This window comes from Ascidiella aspersa, chromosome 6 (assembly GCF_963924565.1).
Source record: "Ascidiella aspersa chromosome 6, kaAscAspe10.2, whole genome shotgun sequence".
Lineage (NCBI taxonomy): Eukaryota > Metazoa > Chordata > Ascidiacea > Phlebobranchia > Ascidiidae > Ascidiella > Ascidiella aspersa.
Window position 1 is genome coordinate 4,716,495 of NC_139452.1, and position 27,593 is coordinate 4,744,087.

The 27,593-nt window shown below is 34.7% G+C and overlaps 1 protein-coding gene across 1 annotated transcript in view; it reads left to right on the top strand.

Annotated features, from left to right (window-relative positions):
* The window catches only part of LOC146139285 (poly [ADP-ribose] polymerase tankyrase-like), a 41,733-nt gene that overhangs the window by 834 nt on the left and 13,306 nt on the right, over positions 1 to 27,593 (top strand). The window contains exons 2-35 of the mRNA XM_083391786.1: positions 95 to 266; positions 1,383 to 1,506; positions 2,770 to 2,963; positions 3,683 to 3,876; positions 4,334 to 4,493; positions 5,125 to 5,183; positions 6,231 to 6,392; positions 6,653 to 6,727; positions 7,086 to 7,246; positions 7,865 to 7,973; positions 8,905 to 9,080; positions 9,337 to 9,415; positions 9,696 to 9,833; positions 11,073 to 11,297; positions 11,860 to 12,065; positions 12,844 to 13,039; positions 13,858 to 13,989; positions 14,508 to 14,610; positions 15,042 to 15,172; positions 16,297 to 16,521; positions 17,351 to 17,518; positions 17,894 to 18,043; positions 18,655 to 18,741; positions 19,161 to 19,220; positions 19,709 to 19,873; positions 20,822 to 21,036; positions 21,838 to 21,965; positions 22,482 to 22,698; positions 23,273 to 23,515; positions 24,072 to 24,240; positions 24,858 to 24,947; positions 25,582 to 25,734; positions 26,273 to 26,390; positions 27,410 to 27,530. Of these exons, the coding sequence (XP_083247912.1) occupies positions 95 to 266; positions 1,383 to 1,506; positions 2,770 to 2,963; positions 3,683 to 3,876; positions 4,334 to 4,493; positions 5,125 to 5,183; positions 6,231 to 6,392; positions 6,653 to 6,727; positions 7,086 to 7,246; positions 7,865 to 7,973; positions 8,905 to 9,080; positions 9,337 to 9,415; positions 9,696 to 9,833; positions 11,073 to 11,297; positions 11,860 to 12,065; positions 12,844 to 13,039; positions 13,858 to 13,989; positions 14,508 to 14,610; positions 15,042 to 15,172; positions 16,297 to 16,521; positions 17,351 to 17,518; positions 17,894 to 18,043; positions 18,655 to 18,741; positions 19,161 to 19,220; positions 19,709 to 19,873; positions 20,822 to 21,036; positions 21,838 to 21,965; positions 22,482 to 22,698; positions 23,273 to 23,515; positions 24,072 to 24,240; positions 24,858 to 24,947; positions 25,582 to 25,734; positions 26,273 to 26,390; positions 27,410 to 27,530 (5,105 nt within the window). The remainder of the gene's footprint in view (positions 1 to 94; positions 267 to 1,382; positions 1,507 to 2,769; positions 2,964 to 3,682; positions 3,877 to 4,333; positions 4,494 to 5,124; positions 5,184 to 6,230; positions 6,393 to 6,652; positions 6,728 to 7,085; positions 7,247 to 7,864; positions 7,974 to 8,904; positions 9,081 to 9,336; positions 9,416 to 9,695; positions 9,834 to 11,072; positions 11,298 to 11,859; positions 12,066 to 12,843; positions 13,040 to 13,857; positions 13,990 to 14,507; positions 14,611 to 15,041; positions 15,173 to 16,296; positions 16,522 to 17,350; positions 17,519 to 17,893; positions 18,044 to 18,654; positions 18,742 to 19,160; positions 19,221 to 19,708; positions 19,874 to 20,821; positions 21,037 to 21,837; positions 21,966 to 22,481; positions 22,699 to 23,272; positions 23,516 to 24,071; positions 24,241 to 24,857; positions 24,948 to 25,581; positions 25,735 to 26,272; positions 26,391 to 27,409; positions 27,531 to 27,593) is intronic.

Here is a 27,593-nt window from a genome sequence, read left to right on the forward strand (position 1 = left end):
TTCAATTTATAGTTTACATTAAATGGCAAGGTGATATATTTTAAACAAACGCTCCACAATTCCATACAAAATAAGATTATTTTTATCCTTAAAGGAGCCAAAAGAACTTGCCACGATTGACACGAGCGCAATCAACGAAAATTCTGCCAAGGAAAGTGAGAAGGAAGCAAAGGAATCGGTTGTTGAAGACAAAAAAGAAGAAGACCAAACAGCACGGGATGAAAGTAAAGAAAAAGATGAAACCGATGCTGTGCAACAAGTGAAAGGTATTAAACCTAACGGGTCGTGAGGGATGTCTGGGTGCTTGTTTTGAAGGATTTTATCAAGTAAAAATGACAAGAAAAACTAAATGAAATAAAGGTTTAGCAGTACAAGGCCAAAAAGCAACCGTTAGTCTGAAAATTGTTTATGTATTTGCTGCAGTAAACCTGTTGTGTTTATGATGCACCATTATGGTGTTTAAGCTTGTTTTTTTTAAAGGAATCAAGCATAGCCTCAGTCAAGCAGGGTTGTCTTTGAGGTATTTTGGTGAACATCATATTGCGATGAATAAGGCTTCTTAAACAATAACTTTAGCTAGGAAGTGCATAGTTATGGGTAAAATCCTCTTTTTAGCTAAATTTGTTAACAATGAGTCTTGAAATGTGAACATTTAGTCATTTGAAATGTAATTCTAATTGACTCTTGTTGTATCATACATCAAAATGCGAAAAAAAAAAATGAAATTGGGGTCACCAAATAAAAAATTCGGGGACCGCAGTATAAAACTGTTTCTTAGTGCTTATATATAATTAAAATATAAAGGAATTATCAACTCAATTGCCTTTGATCTGCCAACATGTTTTTGCTTGGTGCACATATTGATTAGCAAGTAACTGGAAAAGTTGTTGTATGCAAATTTTGACTGAAATGTGACAGGGTGCTTTCCGCATAACCTTGTTGCTGTTATATTCAGACTAATGCAATTCAAAACTCTCACTTCATATTAACATGGAAAATATTTGCTTTGTTTAACTACAAACATTAAGAGATCAATTTTTATACCACTTTTAAACACAGATTTTAAATTGTTTAACATTTTTTTAACCTTATTTTGTTGTGAAAGGAAGTAAGTTTATTCCATTTAAAAAAAGATAAGAACAATATTTGTTTTTTCTAAAGTTGGACTTGTATGTGGTGGGTGGTGCCAAATAATTATAAAGAAAATAATGTATAAAAGGTTAGCGCAATATTAAAACACTACGTGCTTGCGTATGCCTATTTATACAAAGATGTTTCCCAAAACTACATAAAGTTAGTTTTATATTATACACCTGATGTTATCTCATTGCAGCACGTTATTAAAAGCAATCATATAACCAGTTTTTTTGTCTGTTGTACAGAAAAGCGTGGCAGAGGACGTCCACCAAGTGAAAAGCGAGGAGCAAATGTTTCTCCAGCTCTGGAGACCAGACAAAAATCTAAACGGCCTCGTCGCCATATTTCAGTCACTTCACCTCATTATGAGTAAGTTAAAATATTACCAAATCTTGGTAATTAATCTGTAGCTGTCAACCAATTTTCTAAAGGCTGTACTCATGATTAGTTTAGCCGATGATATTACTGAACTAAATATATTGTGTTAAATACAGGGTCTTTGAATTGATTTACATAAAAAGTATTTTTTATGTTTAGGTAAAGTAATGTTTTTAGAAAATTCTGTTGTATACTATTTTTTTCATGATTTCTTATTGTGTTGAACCTGGCATTAATAAGAAAAATGTCAAGCGGGTAAGCTTGTGGCAACCCTGTAATTATTTTATACTTTATCAGTATAAGAATCCTGCAAAACTGCCCGATCTAATTGTGCATACCAAAAGTGCTAACCAAGATTTTTAGCATATCTCTTGTTTTGTATTAAAATGATTGCTGGACTGGGTTTAACACAATGTACACAAAATGTGCCAATTTTGTTGACTACCTTGTAATTGTCAGCAATTCTTTGTCGCTAGAATATAACTGTTTTTTACCAACTTATAAAAAGAATCTGCTTAAATCTGAGTGGTGAATAACAAACAATTCTGGTTGCACATCAAACCGGACTAAAAGTAAAAACCTACTAAACTAAAAATATTATTGTTTGAATGTTTTACAATAAACATATTTCACTCCCCAAAGCATCATTTATTAGTATTGGTTTAATATGTTTTCTACTTGGTGAAAATAATATTCATTTCACCTCGGTTAGGTACTTCAGTCAGACAGTGCATTTCAACTCTTCTGTTTTTATGTGTCCCAGTTGTTATTTGGAAAATGTATGATGTTTGCCCATAGACAGAAAGGCATATAAATTGGATCATACCAGGGTGAACACTAAGTGTTGTGTAACATGCAGTAAATGGGTTGTTTTAAAAACTCCAATATATTATTTGTTTGTAAATCTTGCTCTGTCGTGTAATCTTTCTATTTATATGTGATTAGGTAAAGCCTTAAAAAAACACTGTATAGTTGTGACCAAAAAATATACATTTGGGGTTTTTGTCTTTCACAAAACTGAGTAGTTTTTAGGATTTCCAATTTTAATAATTTTAGGGCCATTAATAACTAAATGAGACAAACACTAGGTTTCAGCTATCGCTCCTCTGCTATCGCTTCCATATATTATTTGTTTGTAAATCTTGCTCTGTTGTGTAATCTTTCCATTTTATATGTGAATCACAAAACCAATTTTAGGGTCATTAATAACTTTAAATAAGACAAACTCTTAACACACTTTACAACTTCTTTCAGTTTTGAGGTTTCCGCTATCGCTTCTCCAGTTGGCAAAGTGGGGAGACCCAAGAAAATACAGTCACCAGCGGCAACCCCAAAACAGAAGAAAGGGGACGATCCGCCGTCAGATTCCTCTTCTTCTTCTGTGACTCCGAACTCCGGCACTCCTTATTATGTGAAGGGAGAGGTACTGGCTGTTCGCAATGAAGACGGTAAGTCATCTGTTGGAATTTTACATCGTTTATTATTTCTGTAGGTTAGTGAAATCCTCTTCATCTGTGGGCTGCTAATTTGATACCTTACTTACCTTTTTTATCAAACTGCTCTTTGCCTTTTTAAATGAGTTAGTTTTTATTGGTACTTTTTACATTCATGTTGCCAATTTAATGTAGAAGAAAACCTTTTGGATCAGTTATTCTCAAACTGTGAGTTATTCTCAAACTCCCAAGTGTTCCTCTTAACTCTCATTGGTTTTAAAAATAAAGTTTTTATATTACAAATAGGCATGCGGCCGCCGGCCAATCATATGAGACTTGAATACACTCTCCATTATAAAACTGATAATATTTTAGTAATGTTATCTAGTGCCTTACCGTGTATTACAGGCGATTCTAAAGTTACAAAATCGTTATTTTATGGAAAGTATGCCCCCGAAAAATTTTAAATTTTTGTTTTTCTTTGTTGTGCCACAAGCTAAAAAAGTGTGAGAATCACTGACTTTAATATACTGATATAATGCTTTTTTAGGGACAAAACAATAAATGGATACTACAAGTTTTGTAAATGGATCACACGGTCATTGAGACATTTTAGTATGCTTGCAAAGGGATTGAATATTTAACCCTGCACTTTTTTTCTGATAAAACTAGATTAGTAATAAACCATTCACTCAAAGAATAAAAGTGTAAGTTTTTTTCCCTGGTGTTTTTAGGTGGATTTTATCTTTGCATCTGTCCCAATCGCATCTTCAGTATCACAAAGCCCTTCCGAGTTCAGTGGTTGGACAAGTGTGGGGGCACCAACACTTTCAAGCGATCCTACTTCGACTACCTGCACTTCAAAAGTGTGCTCTACTCTGGGGTCATTCTTGACAAAGTGGAAAACAACCAACTACAATTGCCTGAGGTTCGGCAGTAATTTGTATAGTAAAAGTGAAAAATTTATTCTTGCTTACACATTAACGCATATGTATGTATATACTATGAATATCTTATCACTTGTGAAGAAACCTGACATACTACTTGATCGTTGTTTGGGTTTATTTTGTTTTATTAAAGATAAGAAAGTCAAATCATTTCTAAAGGCTTTAGAATATAGTTTATTTGTCGTGTTATATCTCATTAATACCACAACAAAAACCGTTTTGAATTCTTACAAAACTACAACTTGATTATCTAATTCTTCTGGGTTTTTTTTTACAAATAACTTATTTATTGTTCTTAAATATTGATTTTCCATTAAAAACTAGGAACAGCATAGTAAAATGATAAAAAAGATGTAAAAAATAATTTAAAGGGGAAATGCAATTCCTTTTGCTGGGACATTTTCACATTTAAATATTTCAAACATTTTTATTTCGCAGAGCCAAGAGAAGAAAATTATGCATCGCCTCGAAAAATCTCTTCGGGGAGAAGAGGAAATATCTTCGGACTCAGAAGATGAAAAACAAACAAGCACTGCTGGCAAGAAGACGACAAATCTCAAGCGCGCTGCTAAAGAAAAGGCAAAAGTTATTGTCAAGGGTAAATAGACACCATTGCTATAAATTTTCTATCTAACATCTATATATAGAATTATGGTTCTTAAAAAATATAGAATTTTTAGTGTTGTGTGAAGTTGTCATTGCTTTAATTTTGGGATTTTGAAACATATGTTTTTTAATTCATTTCAGCATTACTTGAGGCCTTAGGGTATAGGTCAGACTCCATTACTTAAGATATAGGCAAGATACGCAAATGAGACTTTTTCTCTTATATTTCTAAGAATATAATAATTGAGAGGTAAACCGCATATTTGTCAAAAAAGGATGTTTTTCATGGGACCCACGCAATAAACTAGTCTACCCTGTGATGTTACACTACTGTGTTGTTGGTTTAAAGAACCCAATCAAAACGATGTTCGGCTGTTGCAATTGATTTAAAGAACACAGTTTGTTAAAATTTTTCAATATTTATCATTTTTTACCATGTTTTAAAATATCCTGTTGTGTCCTCGATATTATCTTGATTAGGACGTTTCAATACGAGCTTGAATCATTTTCAGTTAATGATACAAGTTGCTATCAAAACGTCTTAGTTATATTGATGTCGATCTGCTTGATCTTTTTGACTTTGCAATCCATTTAAAAGTTTAACTTTTTGTGTTTGTTAACAGTTGATGAAGACGATGACGATCTTCCATTGGCCGTTTCACACAAACCAAAGACTCCTAAGGTTTGTTACATTATGGAAAAGTGATTATTTAAAAAAATATTTTCTAAGCTGCTCTTGCTAGCTAAAAAAGTAACTGTTTGAAAGACTCCACAGGTTTGTTACTTTAATAAACAAGTGATTTTTTTAAATGTTGCAAATATTTTTTATGTTTGGCTATTCCTAACCAAAAAAGTGGTTGTTTAGTTACAACAATTTTATCATATCACAGGGTTGCCACCAAGTCTTGGAGCCCTTATAAATCTTTGAATATCTTCGAACTGATATGTGTATTAAGAAGTCTTTAAAAATCCTACCTTTTTCTAAAAGTTTTCAAATAGTGTTTGAATATATTATATGTCTATCTTAATTTATGTTCTTAGAAAATGCCATTGTAAAACATATCTCAAACTTTTTGTTATTGTGCTGACCAGTGGCATTTATACTGCTTTGTTTTCGAATTATATTAAAAAATTGCCGAAAGATCCAATTTTAGTCTTCAAAAACCTACAAGTTTTTTTTAAATTTTTTTTTTTTTTTATAAAATGTATGTGAATCCTGTAATAGGATTAAAAAACTGCTGACCTCTACCAATCAAAAAAAAAAAAAAAATTTTTCATTAAATTTTCTATAAGATTATTTTTGGATGTAAGTTATCTGCCTTTCCTGTACCAATGCTTTTCTTGTATATTAATGTATTTTCTGTTATGATGTAACTCAGGGGTGGTCGTCTGGGCAACCTACGGCCTGCCGGCCAGATCCCCGTACCGTCAACGCAAATCATGTTAGACCTATTTTACAAACTGGGCACGAGGCCCAGGTTTTTTTAGCTGTTTTAATCAACTAAAAGCCTTTTTTTTTGCGCAAATTTTGTTTCCTCCATCGAGTGTTAATGGCAAAATACCCTACTTTTATCGTTATTAACAGTCGTTGCCGTTGTTATAAGATGCATGAAGTCTACTGTTAAAATTTAACGGCCCGCAGTGACCTTTCCGAGTTTGGTGTTGGCCCACCACTAAAAAACGTCGATCACTTTTGTAACTTTTCGAATTTAATTTTGCCTTTTTTTAGCGCAAGCAGTCGAAAGACGGCGACCAAACACGGAAACTTGGCAAGATCCAAATCCCGGGCATGCACACTACAGGAGTGAAGCGGAAGTCACAGAAATATGAGATCGGCATTTCCGGCTCATCTGCATCAACCATTCGACTTTCGTCACCGAAACATACCCCGGTAAGTTCACTCAGATACTAGCTAGTTACTTATTTTCAATCGTTTTTTTTATTTGCATGTTAATAAAGCGGGCAACACTAAAGGTTATCTAGACATTTGATATTCTTACTACGTCTTACTACAACCTCCAACTATTATGCTATAGTTTTTTGAAACACTTCTTAATTTTAAATCGATTTAATACTTACCTTTTTTCTATGAATTAACAATTTTTAGCCCTAATTTTTTTGGAACGGTGCTTAACTGTTACTATATTTCAGGTTAAAAGTGGTGCATCTGGATCTACTACTGGCAGACCTCGTGGACGACCGCCTAAAAATCAACTGCCAATGAAGGTTAGATAAAAAGGCAAACTTTCTATCGATGTTACGTGCCTTATTTGGGGGTTCCATGATGATCATTATTACCCAAATTAGTTTAAAGAATACATTTCATGTCTTTGTTTTTAAGAAATTTTTTAAATTTCGCTTTTTTATATTTAATTTAGGTTTTAAATTTACTTACTTATTAACATAGTTTTATCTGCTATTCTCATGCTTTATAAGTTTTTATTATATTGTTTGAATTTAAAATAGTGTTTAGACAGATTTTATTTGCACAGTATTTTTTGTTTTCATATCCTATTCAAAGCTGAAGTTACTACTCTGAACAAAAATCTTTGTTGCACCACAAAAAAGCCGCTTCTATTTTCAGGACGCCCACATAATGAGTTCAGATTCTGATGGTGCGGTTCGTTACATGATCAACCCTGAGGTGGCACAACAGATGCAGCCCAAACCTCATCGCACTAACGAAAACCTTGTTCCTAATCAAGCAATAGAGGTGGCTACCAAAGACCCGGCCTTCGACTTGAGGTGTATATTAATGAGATAAAGTGTGTTCAATTTTCTATAAGACACTGTCGATTTTGGAGTGTTTGGGGTATCAACGTAATTACCTGCACATATAACAGTAAGCAAATTATTTAAGTCATTCATTTCTGCAGTGATTTTTCAGGCGCAGAATTTATGTTGTAAAGCGCAATCATTAAGTCATTCGAATTAAGTTTTTAAGCAGAACTGTTGATGCATTTTGCGTAACTATATTGTTTTGCTCGTTTTAAATAATTTTTTTTTAGATCATTCTACCCTTTTTTTTAGATCATTCTACGTAGTTCTGTTTGGATTTTAGAATTATAGATAAAAGACCAAAAACTCCAGCAGTGTTGGAGCAGGCTTAAATCCGGTGTTCCCTGTTGGAAAATCTTCTACTGGGCAAATATTATTTGTAGTGCGCAAGAATATTTTAAGACGGAGTTGGCAGGGGCCCGCGGCAGATTAATGCGTGAAAAATTTAACGCCACAAAGAATTTTACTGCGCAATTTGTCTGTTGTGGCTGCGCTGTTGCGTCATTGCGCAGTTCTCTACCTTAGGGGAAACACTGCTTAGATCCCAATATAAACAATAGTATTATTATTTTTATCAACCTGCAGGCAATCGGAACCTCATTTGCCGAAGGATAAGCTGGCCATCAGAGCGGCCATTCTACAAGATGTTGGTGAACTTGAATCAATATTCAGCACAGCTCCAAAGATGGCTCCGGTACGATTTTTTTAATATATTTGGATCTGAGGCGATTCTTCCGATATTTATGTGGTCTTGTTCATTGACTTGACTTGAGTGCACGTAAAGATCACTGTTTCAGGATAACTTATTCTAAGTGTCTCGCGTAGAACTATTAGGTTTGTTGCTTTTAAGTTGAGTTATTACTCATAATTGGAAAAATTTACCAACTTTAATAGGTTAACGTGTTGTTTCTATATCAATGACTTTACCTGAACTTGACTTGAGCAACTGATGACTTGGGACTTGGGTTATTTTACAAATGGCTTAACTAAGACGAAATACTATTCAAGATGACTTGTTTACCACACTGCTATTCGATAACATACTGGTACAGGTAATTAAATATTTTCGATTTAGCGGCACAACCATATTTTACCTGAAAGGTGTTTTAAAAAAGCTTAACCAAATTTTTGTATAACCTAAAAACAAACCTTTGCAAATTTAATTTTTGTTTTGCTTGTTTGATCATACCAGTCACCTAGTTTGGTTTTGGGCCAGACTGTTTTTTTAGAACTGAAACGTTTATATTTTGTTCGTTTTGCCATTGTGGTGAATGATGATGTCGTTTAAAATTAAATCGGACGCTATGTTTTCTCCAAAGAAAAAATACGAAAAATTCCCGTACATCCCTAGTTACGCTTCATAAACCTATTTTCCACAGCTTTTGTGCAAGACACGATCGGTTAACATTGTTACACTGACTGCTTTTAACTTCCAAAGTTTTTCATGTTTGATTATACCAGTCACCTAAAATTTTTTTATTCCCGAAGCGTTAAAATTTTAGTCATTTTAAACTATGCATTTAATCGAATCAGGCGTCATGTTTTTTTCGAAAACTTGTTTCATATCAGTATGAAAAATTATCGTACACCCCTACCCACGCTTTAAAATCTATATTTATCCACAGCTTTTATGCAAGACAAGATCGGTTGACGTTCCACTAACAGCTTTCCACTACGCCCTTCGTGCTGGTCACTCAGGTGTGCTACGATCACTGGCCGCCGAACTCAACAAGCTCTCAGACATCGACATGAAGCCCGACGGGGATCCCCCTACTATGCTACGCAACTCCAGCGACACCCAGTGAGAAATCTTGCTTCGGATTTGAGCCCTAGCTCTATGTTAATTTAAAAATATTATCAAAATATATGAGCTTTGTGAAATTGTCGTTTAGTGTAAAACTTCATATTTTAGGTTAACCTTGTGTCCGACTAACATTCTAGTTTATAAACCTATTTTATTATATTTGTTTAGGGAATACGCGGCCTAGTTTGGCCCCCGGGCCTTCTAAATCATCATCCTGTTCAAAACCAAATTTTATACCCTTAACTCTTTGTAGAAACGGCTTCAAAGGAGAAGAATTATCACCAGTCGATATTAGCAAGGGAATGAAAGAAGGGAACCACGCGTTTCTCAAGGTAATTTACTCAAATAATTTATTAGTTAATTTTTTTCAAAAACCAAACTTAATAGTTGTAACGCCATAATGTTTGTTGTAGGTTTAAAAAACAACATTTTCATGCGAACATTTTTAATAAATGGAAACCCGTTCAACGTATGTCCTTGTATTTCGGAGACTGTTTTGGGGGTAAATATGGAAAAATAAAGAAGTTAAACAAAAAAAATTCAAGAACCATTTTTAGAGACATAAATAATTTCATGAAAATAAAGCAAGACCAACAAACATTTTTTTCTTAGGACACGAAAGCTGTGTTTGAATCGTCGCAGCAATTCGCGGCTGACATCGCCTACTTTGCTTGCTCGTATGGAGTCAGTCCCGATATGCTGCAACTTCTCATGGACGTCTATCCAAAAGGCAAGGACGTTGATATGAAGGTGAGAAATTCCTAGTTCTAATTCTGCTATGGTTTTTCTTTAAACTCCGCCATGTTTGTTTTACCAAGAAAACGAGGTTTGATGAATGTATTTTAGGAAATTCGAATCCGAGTATTAAGGATATTCACGAGCAGGGATGTACGATAATTTATCGGATTGGATCCAATACCCGATACCAAGTGACGGTATCGGTACTCATTCGATACTAGGGTGGTATCGGTGCCGATCATACCAAATTAATATGAGGATTTAAGCCTTAGTTTTGTGGTCCCAACGCTGTTATTTCTAAATTAAAAGATAAATTTATGAAACAAAGTGAAGGTAACTGAGCTTGTTGCCGCCAAAGCAAATTTTTGTTTCTTAATCCGTGAAAAATTTCCGCTGAACCTTTCACTTTCATCTCTTTTGCTGCTTTGAGCATATTAATGAAGTAAATTCGTATAGGATCTGTTCGCGGTTTTTTATCGGTAATTTTTTTTAATCGTTCGATGGATTGTGCAAAAAATCGAGAAGTGTTGCGAACTACCCCGATTTTCAAACCAACGTTATGCAGTATTAGGATTTCTGTTTATAAACCATTAAGTTTAGTCGTTTGGATAATATTGACACATGCAGAAGTAACATATACGTGAATGGTTTCGAGTAAACCGCAATACATACCACTGAAGCATTTGATTTTAATAAAGTTAAAATAAAAAAAAATTTAAGGTAAATGTTTACCATAACTTAATTAGTAAATATTTTGATTTTAGCTTTTTCAATTTGCGATTTTTTTATTGTTACACTCTTTTTCGTGTCTATAATTAATTATTTGATTTATCGGCTCCTAACTATAATTTTGTGAAATCCTTATTTTTACCAGGCAAAACAGATCATCTCTCGCAATTCTGTGTGTATTATTGTTTTATTCTAACCTCCCCTAACTTCCATTGTTAAAATAGATAAAATCGCTCTTCCAGTGTAAACGAAACAAAGTTGCTTAAAACGAGAAATATGTTAGCCAACCTATATACTAAAAAGAATAAAATCAGAAGACTATAGATTACAAAAATCTAGTCGTCGCTGAAGTATGCGATAATCTGTGACGCAACGGTGTCATCCGGTGCAGAACTGCAACGTCGGACACCGAGTTGGCTTATACTTCGTTTAAACCAGAAGAGCGATTTCTATCTATTTATATTTGCCTGACGGAGCTAGCTCCCTAACCTCAATGCTTAAAAGTGCATTAAATTTTAACAGGAACTCTTGTTCGACAATATTTACCGCGCCCTTGAAATGGGCCACGTCGAGACCGCCCAGTTCCTGATCAGGGCCTCGCGCCAGGAAACCCAGGGCACCTCGGCCGCTTTCGGGGCCTCGTCGGGTTCCCCCTCTGCCGGGGGAATAACCGGTGCCGGACACGGAATGACCGAACTTCATGAGTTGGTCCTTTACTGTGATGAACCGGTGCCTTCTACTTTTAATGTGAGTATTGTTGTTTTTATCTCGGGCAGACTTGAACTTGATTTATTTTATTTTTTTTAAACTAAATTGGGAATAAGTTAGTGATTTTGTGATTTGCAAGTTTTTGAGCTACTAATTTTTAATAGTTTTTTGTTATATTATTTTTCCATATTTTACCTCTGCTATTATATCAATAGTCATTTACCTCGAATAAAGTATGTAAAAAATATCAAACGTCATAATGAAAACATTTTTTTTTTGAATTTTAATTTAGAAGTTTTTGTTTAGTTTTTGCAAAAGATAAAAATAAGGACTCAAGTTCCTCCGAATTCATAAAATTGTTTTGAATTTAACGTTTTTCGTTGTAATTTAGGTGAAACAGCCAAACCAAATTACTTTAAACTCCAAAAAAATGTAGAAAAAAAAACGTTTAACATAGACAAATGCAGGGAACTTAAAAGTCTATGTTTTATTTAAAAGATAAATTAAAGATACGAACAAAAATGAAGAAAAAACTCTAAATTTACAAAACATCCTCTAAATTAAAAAAATAATTTTTATTTTATTTTATTTTATTTTTCAGGTGAAAGACGCCAAGAAAAAGAGTTGTGATAGCCACCGAATTCAACCGGTTCATTGCGCGGCCTGCAATCCGAGCGTTACTTGCCTCAAACAGCTGATATCGGCAGCCAAGGAATGCCTGAATACCATGGACGGGAGGAACCGTAGACCCATTCATTACGCTGCAGCTTGTAGTACTACTCAACCGCTGGAGTTCCTCATCACAAAGTACGACCCTTTATGTTAAGAAATTAGAGTTTTTCGTAAAACCTATGGGATGAGATGACTGAGAATATTGACCACGACGTGCATCTTTAAATTAAATGGTGTTTTACACGCCACATATAATTGCAATTTATTTGACGTTGATCGGAAGATTGTATAACAGTCTCTTGCTAAAAGTACTCCCTAAAATTATAATTTTTTTATTAGTTTTTTTATATATATATAATGGCACTAATAAAATTACTAAATAAAAAGTATGGCCTTTAAAGTACAAGAAACACTGAAAACAGAAAAATTGTGTATCCTTTGTAAAGATGTGAAAGTGTTCAAAATAGTGTTGTAATGACTAAGTCAGTGACTTGATTGTAGGCCCTGGTAAATGATTTTGACACTTAAATTGTCTTTTGGACAAATGACTTGCGTTTGAAATTATTTTTTTTTTGAATTTACAGTTTTATATAAAAAATGAATTATTTATCTTAATTTTTTGCACGTCAACAATTAGCTCGCTAAATGTCGGGGGATGGGGGGAGGTTATTAGTTTTTAGTTGATAATTAGACAAGTTTATTGATTTTAATAGTTTAACGTTTCATTTTCACATTAATGAGTTTGACATGACTTGCTGTAATATTAACTCGACTGAGACTTTGGTTTTAAATGACTTGTAACAACACTTGTTCTAATCCCCACGAAGCACGTTTTTTCGCCAAAAAACTCACTCACGCGATTCTTACAAAAAATCCCCTTTCACCCACTCACCCACATTCGTTTCACCCCCAGGGTTAGCATCGAGGAGCAGGACATAGGGGGCATGACCCCCCTGATGATAGCTGCAGAAGCGGGTCGTGATAAGAACGTAGACCTGCTGCTTCGAACTGCAACCAACAGCAAAGTGCTTCACGTGGTCAATGTGGTTGAGCGACCTGACAGGAACAATAGATCGGCTGTTCATTACGCCGCTATGAATGGACATGCGGTGAGCTGGCGCTGTCTTTGACTGAATTAAAATTACTGTTTGTAGCAGGTTTAACGTTTAACCTATGGTTTCGGATCAGAGGCGATACCCGATGCCAAGTAGTGGTACTCGTTTTATACTGATGTATATTAAATTAATTTATGCATTTTAGCCTCATCGTGATCCAACGTAGAGCCAGCGTTTTTTTTTTTATCAAAGTAGAGTTACTGTGTTAAGTAGGTTTATCATTTAGTAGGTGATGGTATAGGTACTCCGCCTACACTGATCATATATGAAAGTAACTTAAGCATTTCAGCCTAATTGTGATTAAACGTGAAGTTTTCAATTTAGAATGTTAATTTTTGACCAAATTTTATCACAGCGCGGTAGTTTTTTTCAAAAATATGTCATATCCGAATAAAATAGGTATCTAACATTCCCAGTGTAAATTTACATATGTTCGGTCATATGTGTTTTTAAAAATCGGTGTTGAGTGTGCTGTTCACCCTGTTGCCTCGTAAAGTTATTTAATTTCGAAACTTATACAAAATTATTAAGTTCAATGGGTCAAAAATTTGCCAAAAAGCATCTGCATGTTCGTTGGCTAAAAAGGTTTCTAACCGTCCCAGGATGAGTATATATTGTTTTTTAAATGTTATAGATCCATTTCCTATTGCAAACGTTACTTTATTTGTGTGTAATATATTACAAAGAAACATTAAATAACGCTTACATTACATTTTAAAACTGTGAATGTGACCTGAAAGCTACTCGTTTACCGCCATTAAAAGGTGTGCCACAGTTTTGACAATAATTTTTCTGTGTTTTCTCACTTGCAGAAAGCGATCGAGGTGCTTGCGAAGTACAAAGCTGACCTGAACAAACCTCTGAGCGTGTCAAAGGCTCGAGCAACTCCACTTATGCTGGCTGCATCAGCTGGGCACGTACAAACATGTGTAGCTCTTGTCGAGGTGAGGACATTTGACGGGATGATGTTCGTGTTGTAAAACTGATACTTAAAAGGAAATATTTAGGAAATTTTTGATAAATTTCGCTGGGATTAGTCAACCGATTTATCTGCCTATGAGTTATGGTCAATATTATTTTTTAATAAATATAAAAAGTTGATATTTTTGTTGCTTTTCAGCAGTTTGACACTGTTAAACCTGTTCTTTATTAGTAAGTCCGCTTGCAAATAAACTTGGCATTGTTTGTTGAATTACTATTTGTACAAATAGCCTACATGTTATGCACATAACTAACTGCTAGACCTTTCTGTTAACTTCAACAGACCACAGAAGTAAAATGACAAGTCTTTCATGAATAAATTGTTATTGGTTTTGTGGTGTTAACTCATTTAATATTTTATTACTGACTACTGAGTCAATAAAACTTATGCTAATAGTAATTGAGTACATGGGCTATAAAGGTTGAGAACCACTGGTATCCTGTAAGGATTTACAAGATATAATGGCGATATTGTATACAGAGTGGAGCCAGCATTGAGGTGAGCGACAAACTACAACGAACAGCTTTAATCCACGCTGCAATGAACGGACATTACCCAGTCATCACCTATCTACTGCACAAAGGTACCTTGTAGAACAACTGAAACATACTTCACATTTGCATATCCGTGGTATAGCTGTTCTGAGATCGTAAATACAAACGTTAAGTCGTTTAAAAATACAGTACAATAATTTTAGATTTTTTAAAAGCTTTAAATTTTGTTTAAGCGTTAAATTTTAAAAAGTCTTTAACTCTTTAAATGACTTTTGTAAAAAAAATCATTAAAAAATGTGTGGATTTAGCAAACAAACAAACAAACATTCATTGTTTTAGAAAATTGCTCAAATAACTGGCATTTCTCATATTTTGCTTGTCGTGTTGCGTTATACTATAGCTTATTGTCATTGTTTGTCAATAATTAAATTTAAATTGTATCACATCGCTGTTATTTACCTAATTTTGGCTATCATTAAAACTACGAATTATCGCAACTTCATCCTTGTGTTGCTTGAAGGTGCCGACCCTAATGTTGCTGATTCGTCGAACAATACGGCGATCCACTACGCCGCCGCATATGGATGGTACTACTGTGTATCTGTGCTGCTACAAGCTTCTGCTAACCCTGACGTATACAACGATAGAAAGGTAAGCAAATCGCAAGTGAAAACTAATGAAATGGTTTTCCTGTATATAGCTGCAGCTCTGTAATTTGCTTACTGCTATCTGTCGCGCCCCAAAATTGAATCAATGTTTGATTTTATTGGTTCTCCGACTGCAGTAGTTTTATATGTTGAGATTTATTAAGTTGCAAATTAAAAACTTAATGGAATTGAAACTTGTAAAATAATTTGGATGTTCGAAACCCAATATAAAAACACTTAGGCTTTCCGATTAAAAGAGTGTTTCAATTGGTTGTCACTAAAATTATAAATTCAATTGGTTTAAAAGCTTTCACGCTTGTTAACCACACACAAACACTATCTATTTTACCTAGAAAACCTAATATTACCCATCATCCCCTACAAAGCGAATATAAAGAATAATTTTTGAACTCCTTTTTTCTATTTTAGAAAAAAAACGGTCCTATTTTCAATGATGATTTATGCACTGCTGAAAAAGGCTAAAAACAAATGACTTTTCAGTTAAAAAAGTGTTTAAATTAGTTAATAGTCAGGATATATGTCACAATGCCCACTTGGATCAGCAGTAACTTTTATAGCAAATTGTCCATTTTTTTATTTATTTTTACGTATTTAAATAATTCTTATAAAACACTTCATCTTCATAAACGTGGTCTTTTCAAAGATCAACAGTTTGGATCTTAGGAATTTGTAATACAAAAATGTCTAAGCAAGCTAAGTCTAATGCCAGAAAACACGAAGCACTTTTTAAATCCATAAAACACCTTGACTTTTCGAGAAAATTTTACGTTTGGGTCTGAAATCGACAAAATATTATGTTTGTTGGGTAACTGGCATTGATTTAAGGAAGAACTGTAGCCTCTACAAATAAGCAATTAAGCAAAATCGTTAGGTTAGAATGAATAAGCAAAATCGTTAGGTTAGAATGAAGTTAAAATTTGATAAAAATAAAGTAAAAAAATTATATTTAAGTTAAAATAAAAATGGCCCTAATTATTACTCATCCCTCTGCAAAGACTTTTCACTAAATAAGCATCCTAGCATTTACATTATTTTTTATTAATACCGTATTTTGTATATACAAAGCAAAAATAAATAAATCACAATTTCGACTCCTTTTTCTCCCAGATGCCACCTATAGGTGTCGCCCTGCTCAAGGACCTCCGCGAGACGGCGCACTTGCTGGCCGAGCACCACGCCGACCCCAATTTCAGGGACGAGAGGGGCCGGACCCTGATCGCCCGGCTCCTGGCCGAGGAGCCCCTCACCTGGAAGTTGGTCGACCACGTCACTTACTTGCTGGAAGCTTACAAACCAGAAGTCAACGCACAAGACGTGCTCGGGATGGGACCGGTGGGTTTGCTGAGTTTTTGTTGTAGTTGTTGTGGTTTGAATTAGGAAATGGCAACATGCAGTGTTACGTCATAATGCGTAAAAACGCCTGAACATGCTGTAAAATGCGCTCGGGATGGGATCGGTAGGTTTACTAAGTTTTGTCTTGTTGCAAAAATGTCTTGTAATTGATGGTCGTCTTTTGTACAACTTTGAGTGCGATGGTATTCGGTGTGCAAAATGTACACAAGCCGTAATAGTTTGTCAAAAATTAGCTTCAGAAGGGCTCGATCACATATGTGTGTGCATTGTGCATCTTTAAGTTAAACAGTCTTTGAATTTATTTTATATATGCAGCTTTAAGCTATGTATTAAGTAAGACTAGTTAAAAAAACATTTTTTTTGTGTAGACCATGGCATTTATACTGTTTCGGTTAAAAAAAAGCAGAACATTTTTTTTTCATAAACCCCGTGGCAACCTTGCAGTTTTTTCTTTTGGTTTTCTTAACTCAGCTGTGTTTCCTAATCTTTTTTTACGTTCTGGTGCACCTGTAGACACATATAAACGTGGTGGCGAACCCGGCAAACGAAGCGAGCGCGAAAATGCTAGTAAAAGGTGCCGCTAACAACTTACATTCAGCTTGTGCCGTGAGCCAAAAAAGGTTTGCAACCACTGGCTACTGTAAGGTATAGGTTACTGTCGGCATATAGGGTGTCACAATGTTGATTTAAACTAAAAACTACTCCAATGTTGTTTATCTTTCCATCGCGGTACCACCAATCGTCTGACAGGTTTAACACCCAGTTTCATTTGGACAAATCTATAACAACGTTTTTTCATTTATTCCAGATCCACAACCTTGCCTCCAATTCAGTCCGAGTTGGCAAGTCCAAGTCGGTCGACAGCGACAGACAAGCGGTGAGCCTCTACCTTGCAGAGATGCTGTTGGACCGAGGTGCTGAGCTCAACATGGCCGACTATAGGGGAAGACTGCCACTGTACTTTGCAGTCGAGGATGTGAGTGGTTGCGCTATCCTAAACGTTAGAGATTATGCATTTCTGATGTATAAAAACAGTCATTTGTTAGTTGATTTCAAGTCATTGACTTACGCTGAATTTAAATATCACAATTAAGGATTGATAACAAACAAATAGACTTCAGAAATCCGCTGATTTCGGTCAAAAAATTTAAAAGGGAAGTGGAGTCATAAGTACATTGAGTGCAAAGCCGTTCGATTTTTAATTAAAATCTTTTCTTTGAGAAATTGACTACTTCTTAAATATACACTAACATTTATTTTTCATGGACCCTAGTTTAAGAACCTCCGTATAATCTGTATAATATACGTATACCTTGGTCGACCGTACTTAGAAAAGTTTTATTTCCACCAGATGAACGTTACGATGGTTGAGTTGTTCGTACGTCGAGGCACCCACTGCCCAAGAAGCACCAACTCAACAGCTGACAACGTACTGCATATGCTGGCCAAGAACTGGGACCAGGGAAATATGGCCGACATTGTGTTTGGCCTCGTTAATATGGTAAGACAGGCTTTTGTAATATGTTACAATGTTGTAAAGGATTTTCGAAACATATAAAATCAGTATGACATCCTACATTAATACCCCGTTGAATAATATCATGATGAGACAACCTTTTGTACGAAGTTGTATAAATAATTTTATAATGACTGTCAAAAAGCTGTAGTAGAAGCAATCCTGTCTTGCGATAATACAGAAATATCCTGTTCTATTCAAGAAATGTTCCACTTTTACTCCTTACTTTTGATTTGAGGCTAAAAATATTATAGTTCAATTAATTCGTGAACTCGATTGTAAAGGTTGTTTAATATCAACACAATTTTACTTTGCTTAAGACATGTCCTTTTTACATCATATACGTATAAACACATCATATACTTTTTACATCATATACGTATGATTAAACGCAAAATACATGTATTCTATTAGTTGCTAAATTGTACAATACACAATACACTTGTGCCAAATCAGGTTACATTGTGTAAATCTTCCATTGAAACAATGCGAATTTTGACGTCACAATGTTTTTAGATTGTTCAAACCAGATTATGATATCAAATCCCATGCAAAATCATGTAACGCGTGCAATTTATAGTGTTTTATATTTCCAGACTTCGCAAACCGTACAAGAATTGGCTGCCAAGCGAAACAAGTATGGCTTCACACCTCTTCAACTACTCACCAAATCTATTGCAGACGTAAGTTAAATAGCTTATACGTCCAGTCGTCCACATTCATTGACTTGACCTAAGTATTTTGACCAAGATGACTTGACTTGACTGGACTTAAATCTTTTGGACAAAGGACTTGACTTGGACTTAAGTCTTTTGCACAAAGGACTTGACTTGGACTTGAGTCATCTCAAGTTTTGTACATTAAACACTTTTGTTGGTGTATATTGTGTTTGAGTTATTTTTTCGTTGAATTGTTTCTCATAATCGGACGAAGTTTAATAGTTTAACAGTTTACTTTGTGCGTGGCCACGAATGCATTAGTATCCCCGAAAGCTTTTAACAATGCATATAACTTTTTCCCAAACTATTTTTTGAAACCAAACCCAGTTATTTGACCACCAGCATTTAACGATTTATTTGTGATTTCTTGTTTTTATTTCCAGCATCCCAAACCGTCTTCTTCAGAAGGTCCAGAATCGACTGAAAATGAATACAAGAAACTGGTTAGTTTTTATTAATCTAGCGAAAAAAAAACTTTTTTTCTACGCCATTTTTATATCCCATGGTTTATCGAGAACAATGGAAAAATTTAACGCTATATGTGTATCTAGTAAAGAACGTAAACTGCAAATATCTGCTTAATCAGAAAAAAAGAATATTTTATACATAAACCGCAAATTTATTGAAACATTTGCCTGTTTGGATAAAAAAATGATTTCAAATAACTTTAGTTTTGCATGCTATAAGTAAGCAAGCTATCGCTTCCATTGTTGTATGTATTTTCATGGCAGATAATTCTTTTAAACATATGCGCTCACAAATAAATGACAAAACACACCCATAAAACGTTACTTGTGATTAACTTGCTATAAACAAAAACAAAAATTATTACCAATATAGTGTATTTTTTATCAAAAATATCTCGTCTCAAATCGCCAATTTTGCAAGTAACCATCCTTTAACCCGCGTCATTCTGTTTTTGCTGACTCAGCAAAAGAAGCTGGAAGATCTCGCCTGCCCCCTGCTGGAAGCTTTTGTTCTTGCAGCCAAGTCTGACGTCAGCGCTGTGGTTGGCAAGATGCGACGAAACTACAGGAATGTAAACGACGATGGAAAGACGGCAGCACACTATCTCAGCAAGGCTGTCACTGATAAGGTGTGTACTTACCCGACGGTGGTCTTTAACCGAATCACTGTGGGGTTTGTGTCCTGGCAATTTTTTCCGGGGTAACACCGTTTTTTTTGCCAGTAAAATACTAAAATTATTACCTAATAGTGACACTATATTATTACTTACACCACAATCAAAAAGGCGAAAAGTTGACTTTCTGCAAATGCGCAGTTACAACTCGGGCCCTACCTCCAAGTGGCGGCACCATCTCCCTATGAGAATGGTTGTTCTGAGGACTGGACCTGAACCCATTACTGACACTTCAGGCATTCCCGGCCACCTTTTTGGCCAATGGGAAGAAGAAGCAACTACCCCTTTACCCTTTACATTACTCTTACTTTCTTTTAGTTAGAAAAAAAAAGAAAAAAAACACTGATAAGGTATGTTATGACACTACCGCGAAAAGACAGCGGGAAAAAATAACACTACCGTAAGGCTTGGCGACAAAAAATTATTACACAAAAACAAAATCGCGAAATGAACTACCATGTTAGGACACGGATGCGTCAAAATGATATCATGGCAATATGACCTAAAAGTAAAATGACGTTGATCAAAATGACGTTGATTAAAATGACGTTATGACCAACTGACTTTACAGAAAAAATGACGCTACAGAAACATAAGCTAGAGAAAAAATGATACTAGAAAAATACATTACAGAAACCTACCCTACCAATAAGACAGTATAAAACGTATTCCTTACGTCATTTTCTTGTAAGTTTTCTATATAATGTTTTGTAAGGAATACAGCAAAAAATGCTTAAAAAATATTTTTAATTGTTCTTGGCAAGCAAGTAAATGTTCTCATCTGAAAAAAAATCTATTGCATATTCGTTAGTAATTTTATTTAAGCCAGGGCAAAAATGTTTATTTTATTACTCTTTAGAACTCACATTTTATGATTTTTCTAATCGCTTTAAACTCCACCAGGAATGCAAGGTTCTTGCCTGCTTGTTACGTCACAAACCACGTCTGGACATCTTGGACCAGCAGGGGGCTTCCCCGCTGGTCACTGCGCTGTTGACCAGGAACTGTCGAGCTGTCCAGATGCTGTTGGACGTCGGTGCCCAGCCAAACTTCTGCTCCAATAACAAGAAGAACAAGTACCCGGCTGCACCTCTCATACTCGCTGTGGCTAGACACGGGTTAGTCTATTCAAATCGTTGTTTCCTGATTGAAAATGATATTACGATATTTGAGTGCCTTAACTAGTCTTGTAAGTTCTTTTTTTACATTATTTGAATTTCCGTTTTTTAAACAATTTTTTTTTGTACTTGTTCTTTTATTATAATAGTTCGAAGTTTTTGATTGAAGTGCCAAAAAACATTACGCTTGTGTCAAATATACAAACTGTTGCTACCAGGCATAGTTATAAATTTATAATAATCAAAAAACAGCGCTTCTGGTAATTGTAATTCTTTACCAACGTTGGGTTTGTTTTACCTCGCAACTAAATAAATACGCCCAAATATTTTTATTAAAAACTATTATTTAGTGTAGTGGTTATAGGGCGCCTTTTTCGAAACGAAGACGATATAAGCTAAAAAAGTATGTTATCGATAAAACTGTGAAAGATAAAGTTGCGGATTGTAAGCTAAGAATATAATCTCGGTAATGCCATAAACAATAATCAGAATTTTCTTTCGAATAACAGAATCTGCCTGAATCCAACAAACGATTCTGGTTGCACATCAATGATAAAGAATAAAGTACAGAACTTAGTAAACAGAAAATCAGTTCGTTTAGACGCTTTTGGTTGCGAAATATTTTTATCATATAACAAACAAACAAACAAACAAACAAACAAACAAACAAACAAACAAACAAACAAACAAACAAACAAACAAACAAACTGTTTTTCGGTTTACTGTGCTTAGTTAAACTTTATGCCATAAACAACTAAACATTTCCATTTACCCAAAACCACATCTTTTTTTATCCTCCAGTCCCGGTGATAAGAGTCTGCTCCCTGCGATCCGAGCACTCCTCCGAACCATATCGGACATCAAACTGGTTCCTCCGGATCCAAGGAACGGAAGGACTGCTCTCATGTACGCTGTCGAGAAGGAAGAAGGTTAGATCAAACGAAATCGATTTTTTTAATACATTTTCTGTGTATAAAATTTTATTGTTTTGACGTATTTTTGTTTTTCGCCATTATTTTGACTAATGTTAAAAAAAGTTTGCTGAACATTCTGCGTTGACGTTATCACGTATGATTTTTTTGAGCAGATATACGAAGCTCTTGGCTTAAACGTGTCTATCTCTTACCTGGTGTATCTCTTTAAGAACGTTTAATTGCTTTTTAACTTCTTTATTTTCACCAATAAACTGTTGTTTTGTTGTATTTTTCAAGATAATTTTAAACTTTTAAGATTTGCATTATTTCGGCGGATTTGAGTAAAAAATGACCACAGGTAGAGGGTAAAAATAAAGAGACGAATTACGAGCTGAGCCGCTAAAGTTACAAATCCAAGCAAAATAATTTAAAATACTTTTACGCGATATTTTCCCCTGTTTTTTTTGCCCCATGATTGATTACAAACAGACTACCTTTTCCCACTCACCACGTGTTTGAAATCCCCAACAGAACTTGACCTTGTGAACGCCCTTCTGGAGAAGCAAGCGTCCTTGAGCGAGACGGACACAGACGGTCACGCACCGCTGCACTTGGCAGTGAACGCCAGTGGACCGTCGTCAGCCCTCTTCGATATTCCAGATCTGCTGATTGAGAAGGGAGCAAGTTTGACTGTGGCTGATAAGTTTGGTCGCGTGCCGCTGCATTACGCCTACACCAAGATCGGAAAGTGAGTTTTTTTTTAAAGTTTGTATTTTTTTGTGATGTTTTCAAAAACCATCGACAATTATAAATGTCCTCAAGCCATAATATAGAAATAAGAAATGCAGTTCGGAATAAGACCTTATAATATCTAATGCCTTATAGTTGTCTAAATCGAAATAAGTCATAAACCCGTACTAATAAGGCCTAAATGGTCAGAAATGAGAATTAAGCCTGTATAACCTTTCACCTAACCCCAAACCTCACCCCTAAATACATCACTAACTCCCCTAACAATTTCACCCTAACCCACATTCTAACCATGACAATTTTGGTTCTTATTCTGTCGCGGATATTACTGCTTATTTCGCCTTATTATGTCGTTGGTCTTAATACTAAGATTTTTCTTCTTTAGGTTGCTTTTTATTGTTGCTTTTTAGGTCTTGTTGTGTCTCCTGATTAAATAATGTAGTAATTTAACCTTGAAGAAAACAGTTTTTTTATTGTCATATCAAAAAAATTCTTTACACCCAAACAAGCCCGCTCTTGCAAATTGGTAAAATTCTTTCAAAAAAACAACGTTATTTCCTTTCGCTTTCTAGGGAAAGCACCTCGGGCGACCAGGGCTGCGACCCGATCGAGCTGACCACCCTTCTGACGTCAGGGATGTCCGGCGCCGAGGTGGACACGGCCGACCTGACGGGCCGCACCCCCCTACACGAGGCGGCCAGAAGGGGGGCAATGATATGTTGCATGCATTTGGTCGAGCGAGGAGCGAATATCAACAGACAGGACTCGGATTGTAACACTCCGCTGAGTTTGGCCGTGAAATCCGGACATAACAGGTAAGCTGTTACATTATTTGATGTTTTTTGGGCCAAGTTTTTATTTTGTTTGTAATTTTTTCACCTGAAAAAAAAATACTTTTTTTATCTCTATTTTTTTTTAAAATGTTCGGAAAACGCAATTTTTTTTCCTGAAGTATTTTTTGTGGGAAAGCTTTTCCCCAACTGTTATGAGGTCAACAATGCATATTGTTGTAGTGGAACGTTCGAATGCCTTACACCAGTGATCTTAACTTTTTTATGGCTTACGGCACCCCTCAAAAATAATAAAACGATTTTAGGCACCCCGACTGGAATTTTCGTTGATTTTTTTCCTGAAATAGAACTGGAACAACACAATCAACTCAAAACACGAAGGAAAATGTCATTTAATATAATGGTCTCTACTCTCTAATCATACACAAACAGTTGTATCAAGAAGCTTACTAAATGAGCAAAAATCTGATTTTAAAAAAATTTCAAACACCTACCGGTACCCTTGAGCATTAAAAATGGCACACCAGGGCGCCACGGCACCCTGATTAAGAACAATGCCTTACACACATTGTCCTTCCAGCTGTGCAGTGATGCTGATTCAGAAGGGAGCAAACGTGAATACAAACGTGATCACGATCCCACAGAAGTCAGCAGCTGATAATAACGCAGAAGCAGCCAAGGAGAATAAGTGGAGACTGAAATCGGCCATAGCAGCCCCGATGAAGGCAACTTGCGAACCTGTGTTCAAGGTACCATATGAGAAACACATACGTTGTTAACTTTTTTGTTCTGAAATGTTTTACTATTCTTTTATTGGTATTATTTTGTAAAATATTTGGAACAAATTAAAATTCATTTTTTTACTTATATACTATTACCGGTATCAGTTTTTAATTTCAGTGGGAGTTGTTCATTTTTTTGATGTGTTGAAATGTAATTTTATTGCTGCAATTTGTGTGAAACACTTAAAAAAATTGTAAAAAATCAGTACCTATAAAGTTTAGTTTTTACTTTTTTGGTTATTTTTTGTACCCATCTTTTTCGAAATATGGACTCTTAACTAACCTTTTTTTTCAAACTTTTAACCTTATTTTTCATTCGAAAGATCGTGTCTAAATATGAATTCGTTCATGTGAAAGAACCAAGGTTTGAATCAAACCAAAATAGCATTGCCTTTAAAAATCTCCCGGCATTTTTTTCCGTAGTCTCTTTGCTCCATTAACTGATGATGATACAAGTACGCATTGAAACGTCTGTATCAAGACGATGTCGATTTACTCGACCTTTTTGGCCTTGACATTCATTATTAGACTGTTTGCTACGCCTGTTTTATAAGCGCATTTTTTTACAAGCGCCTTTTTTGCAGGTTGTGGTTGAGAAAGGATGGCAAGGTGTTACTTACGTGATGTTGGACCGGCTTGAAGCGTGTGGAGTTAAGTACGCAGCTGCCGTAGAGGTAAGGGCATATAGTATATGACATGTATTAAAACCTATTGTTAATTATATCAGAAAAACGTTCGTAATACACTCGTGATATCTTTGATATTTGCCAGGGGTTACCCATTTTTTTCATAGAAGGGTCGGAAATCTTTAAGGACTAGCGATTGCGGGCCGGATATACTTTTCTATTGACCTTATTAGACTTGATGCTCAGTGATAACTTTTTTACTATTGTTTATAGTACATCTTGTCAAATGATGATTTTGTGTATGTTGATTGTTGCGATTATGTCTAGGTGCGTTTGTTATGTGTTTAATTTGTAATCCAACAAATTGAGTTTCTATCAAAAATGAACCCTGAATTTAAACTTGAATAAGAGTTGGTATAATCCTTGTGTGTTTTATTTTAGCTTTTTTAAAACCTGATCACCTACAAACGCAGTATGAAGACTTAATAAATCTGTTATCATAAGGAAATTTAGGGAAAATGATTTTTATTGAGAAAATGTAATCAAATTATATTTTTCATATATTATCCCCGACGAATATTTTCTCTAAAAGCCCACATTTTATTCAATTATTTTTAAATCCTGCAACAAAAGTTTGTCCAATACTTATTCCACTAAGAGCAACATTCATTCATATTTTCAGTCGGCGATGCGAGCGCGAAAGTACCAGGTGGTGCTTTCCCTCCTACGGAAGCAACGTGATTCAAGCAAGCTTTGTGAGAAGAACGACCTGAAGCAGAACTTACTCCACGTTCTCGCAATCAACAAACCGAGCAACACGGACGTTCAAATCAAGGTCAGAACATGAAATAATAAAGAAATAAAAAAACGACTTTTTCATAAATTTGTAAAATGATCAGTCTATTATTTCTCCTTTTTTAAATCTGCCAACTTATATGACTACTTAGTTTACAAGTTTAACTTTTCTGAAAGTTTTGAACAACAGATTAATTTATCAGATGAGCAATGCCGTTTTAAAAGTACATTATAGAGCTATTTATCCAAAAAATGAAAACTTGTTAACACAAACTTCTTAACTGGCCGTTTGCCATATTCTTTCACACTTTGTTGTGATATTATGTTGTGTAATGGTGCAAATCACAGTTATTTAAAAAAAAAATAGAATTAAAAAAATAAAGTACTATCAATATTAAAAGTTGAATTTTATAATTGTAAAATTGTGATTTGATATGTGAATTGGACGAACTATTTTGATTTCATTAAAGGTACTGTAGAATTGTAACGGAAATTTACCGAACTGCTTTTAAATTGCCCTAAAACAACTTTTCCAATTTGTTTTTAGCGAAGTTTTATAGGTAGAGTTTGTATTTCAGGTCGCGAAGGTGCTTATCGAGCGTGGAGTCCCCAGTTATACAACAGACGAGCACGGTTGCACTCCCCTGCATTACGCGGCCTTCACCAAGAACTTAACACTCATCAAGTTCTTTATCGGTGAGTTGTGAAGCAAGTTTTGGTCAACGTTTTTTTACTATTAAATCAAGTCGAGTGACCTCGGCGAGCCAATTCATTTTTAACAAATATGAAGTCAAATTCTTTTAAAGCAATTCAATTTTAAGTCACAACATTGGCATTAAACATTAATATATTACTTCTTAAAATGGTGAACACGTTCCATTCTGGACAATATTTTGCAAAGCGAACATAAAAATCGAAGCAAATAGCAAGTGAACATTTAATGCATTAAATAATACTTGGCCTAAATAACCCTTTTTAACTAAACAGTATTTATTTAAAGCACCTTAACTTATATCATTCTTAAATCATTTTTGTAATTGACTTAAATCTAATTAAGTAATTTGTCTAAATGAGTTGATGTAAGTCATTTTACCCAAAAGTTCAAGTCAAGTTAAGTCATTTAAAAACAGTGACTTAATAAGTCATTACACCGCTGGTATAGGATATTGCGGTTACCTAAATATTGTCAGCATGGATTACAAAGTTCAAACTACACATTATGTGATATTCAAACACTAAAAGTCCGTGTAAATAGGGTCAAGCATCTTCAATAACAGTAAACTTGAATAATTATTTTTCAACGAAAATTTAACACCCTTTTTTAATGAAGGTGTGTTGCGATAACCAGTTATTTACCTATTTATAAAAAAATAAAAATATTTATAAAAAAAGCTTTAATTTTTGTTTTAATTATAAAATTGTTCCTCCGACAATAAATATGTTTTTTTTTATATTGATAAAAATTATTGCCGAAAGGCCAATTTTCCAACTGATACAATGCCTGACAGCAACACTGTATACAACTTGTTTTGACTTAATTTTTTAAATTTAAGTTGTTTTTTTTCAAATGAAGTTTGTTTTTTAAATTATTTCCATGAAACTGTTTTAAACAAATTGTTTTGACTTTTATTTTTTTTAAATTATTTATTATTATAAAATTGTTTTGATGTCTAATTTAAAAACATTGATTTTTAAAACTACCAATATTTTCGCAGAGCGCAACCCTTCATCTTTCCGTGGAATGATCGCTCTCACCGATCAACTGGAACGCAACGCCTTTGCTGCCCTCTTGTGGAACTCAAACATTAGTGATGACGTCACTGTGAACATTCTTAAGTAAGGGAACCTCCTAGTTGTGATATACAATAAATTCTTTTCGTTTTTGCTTTGTGAAAACTA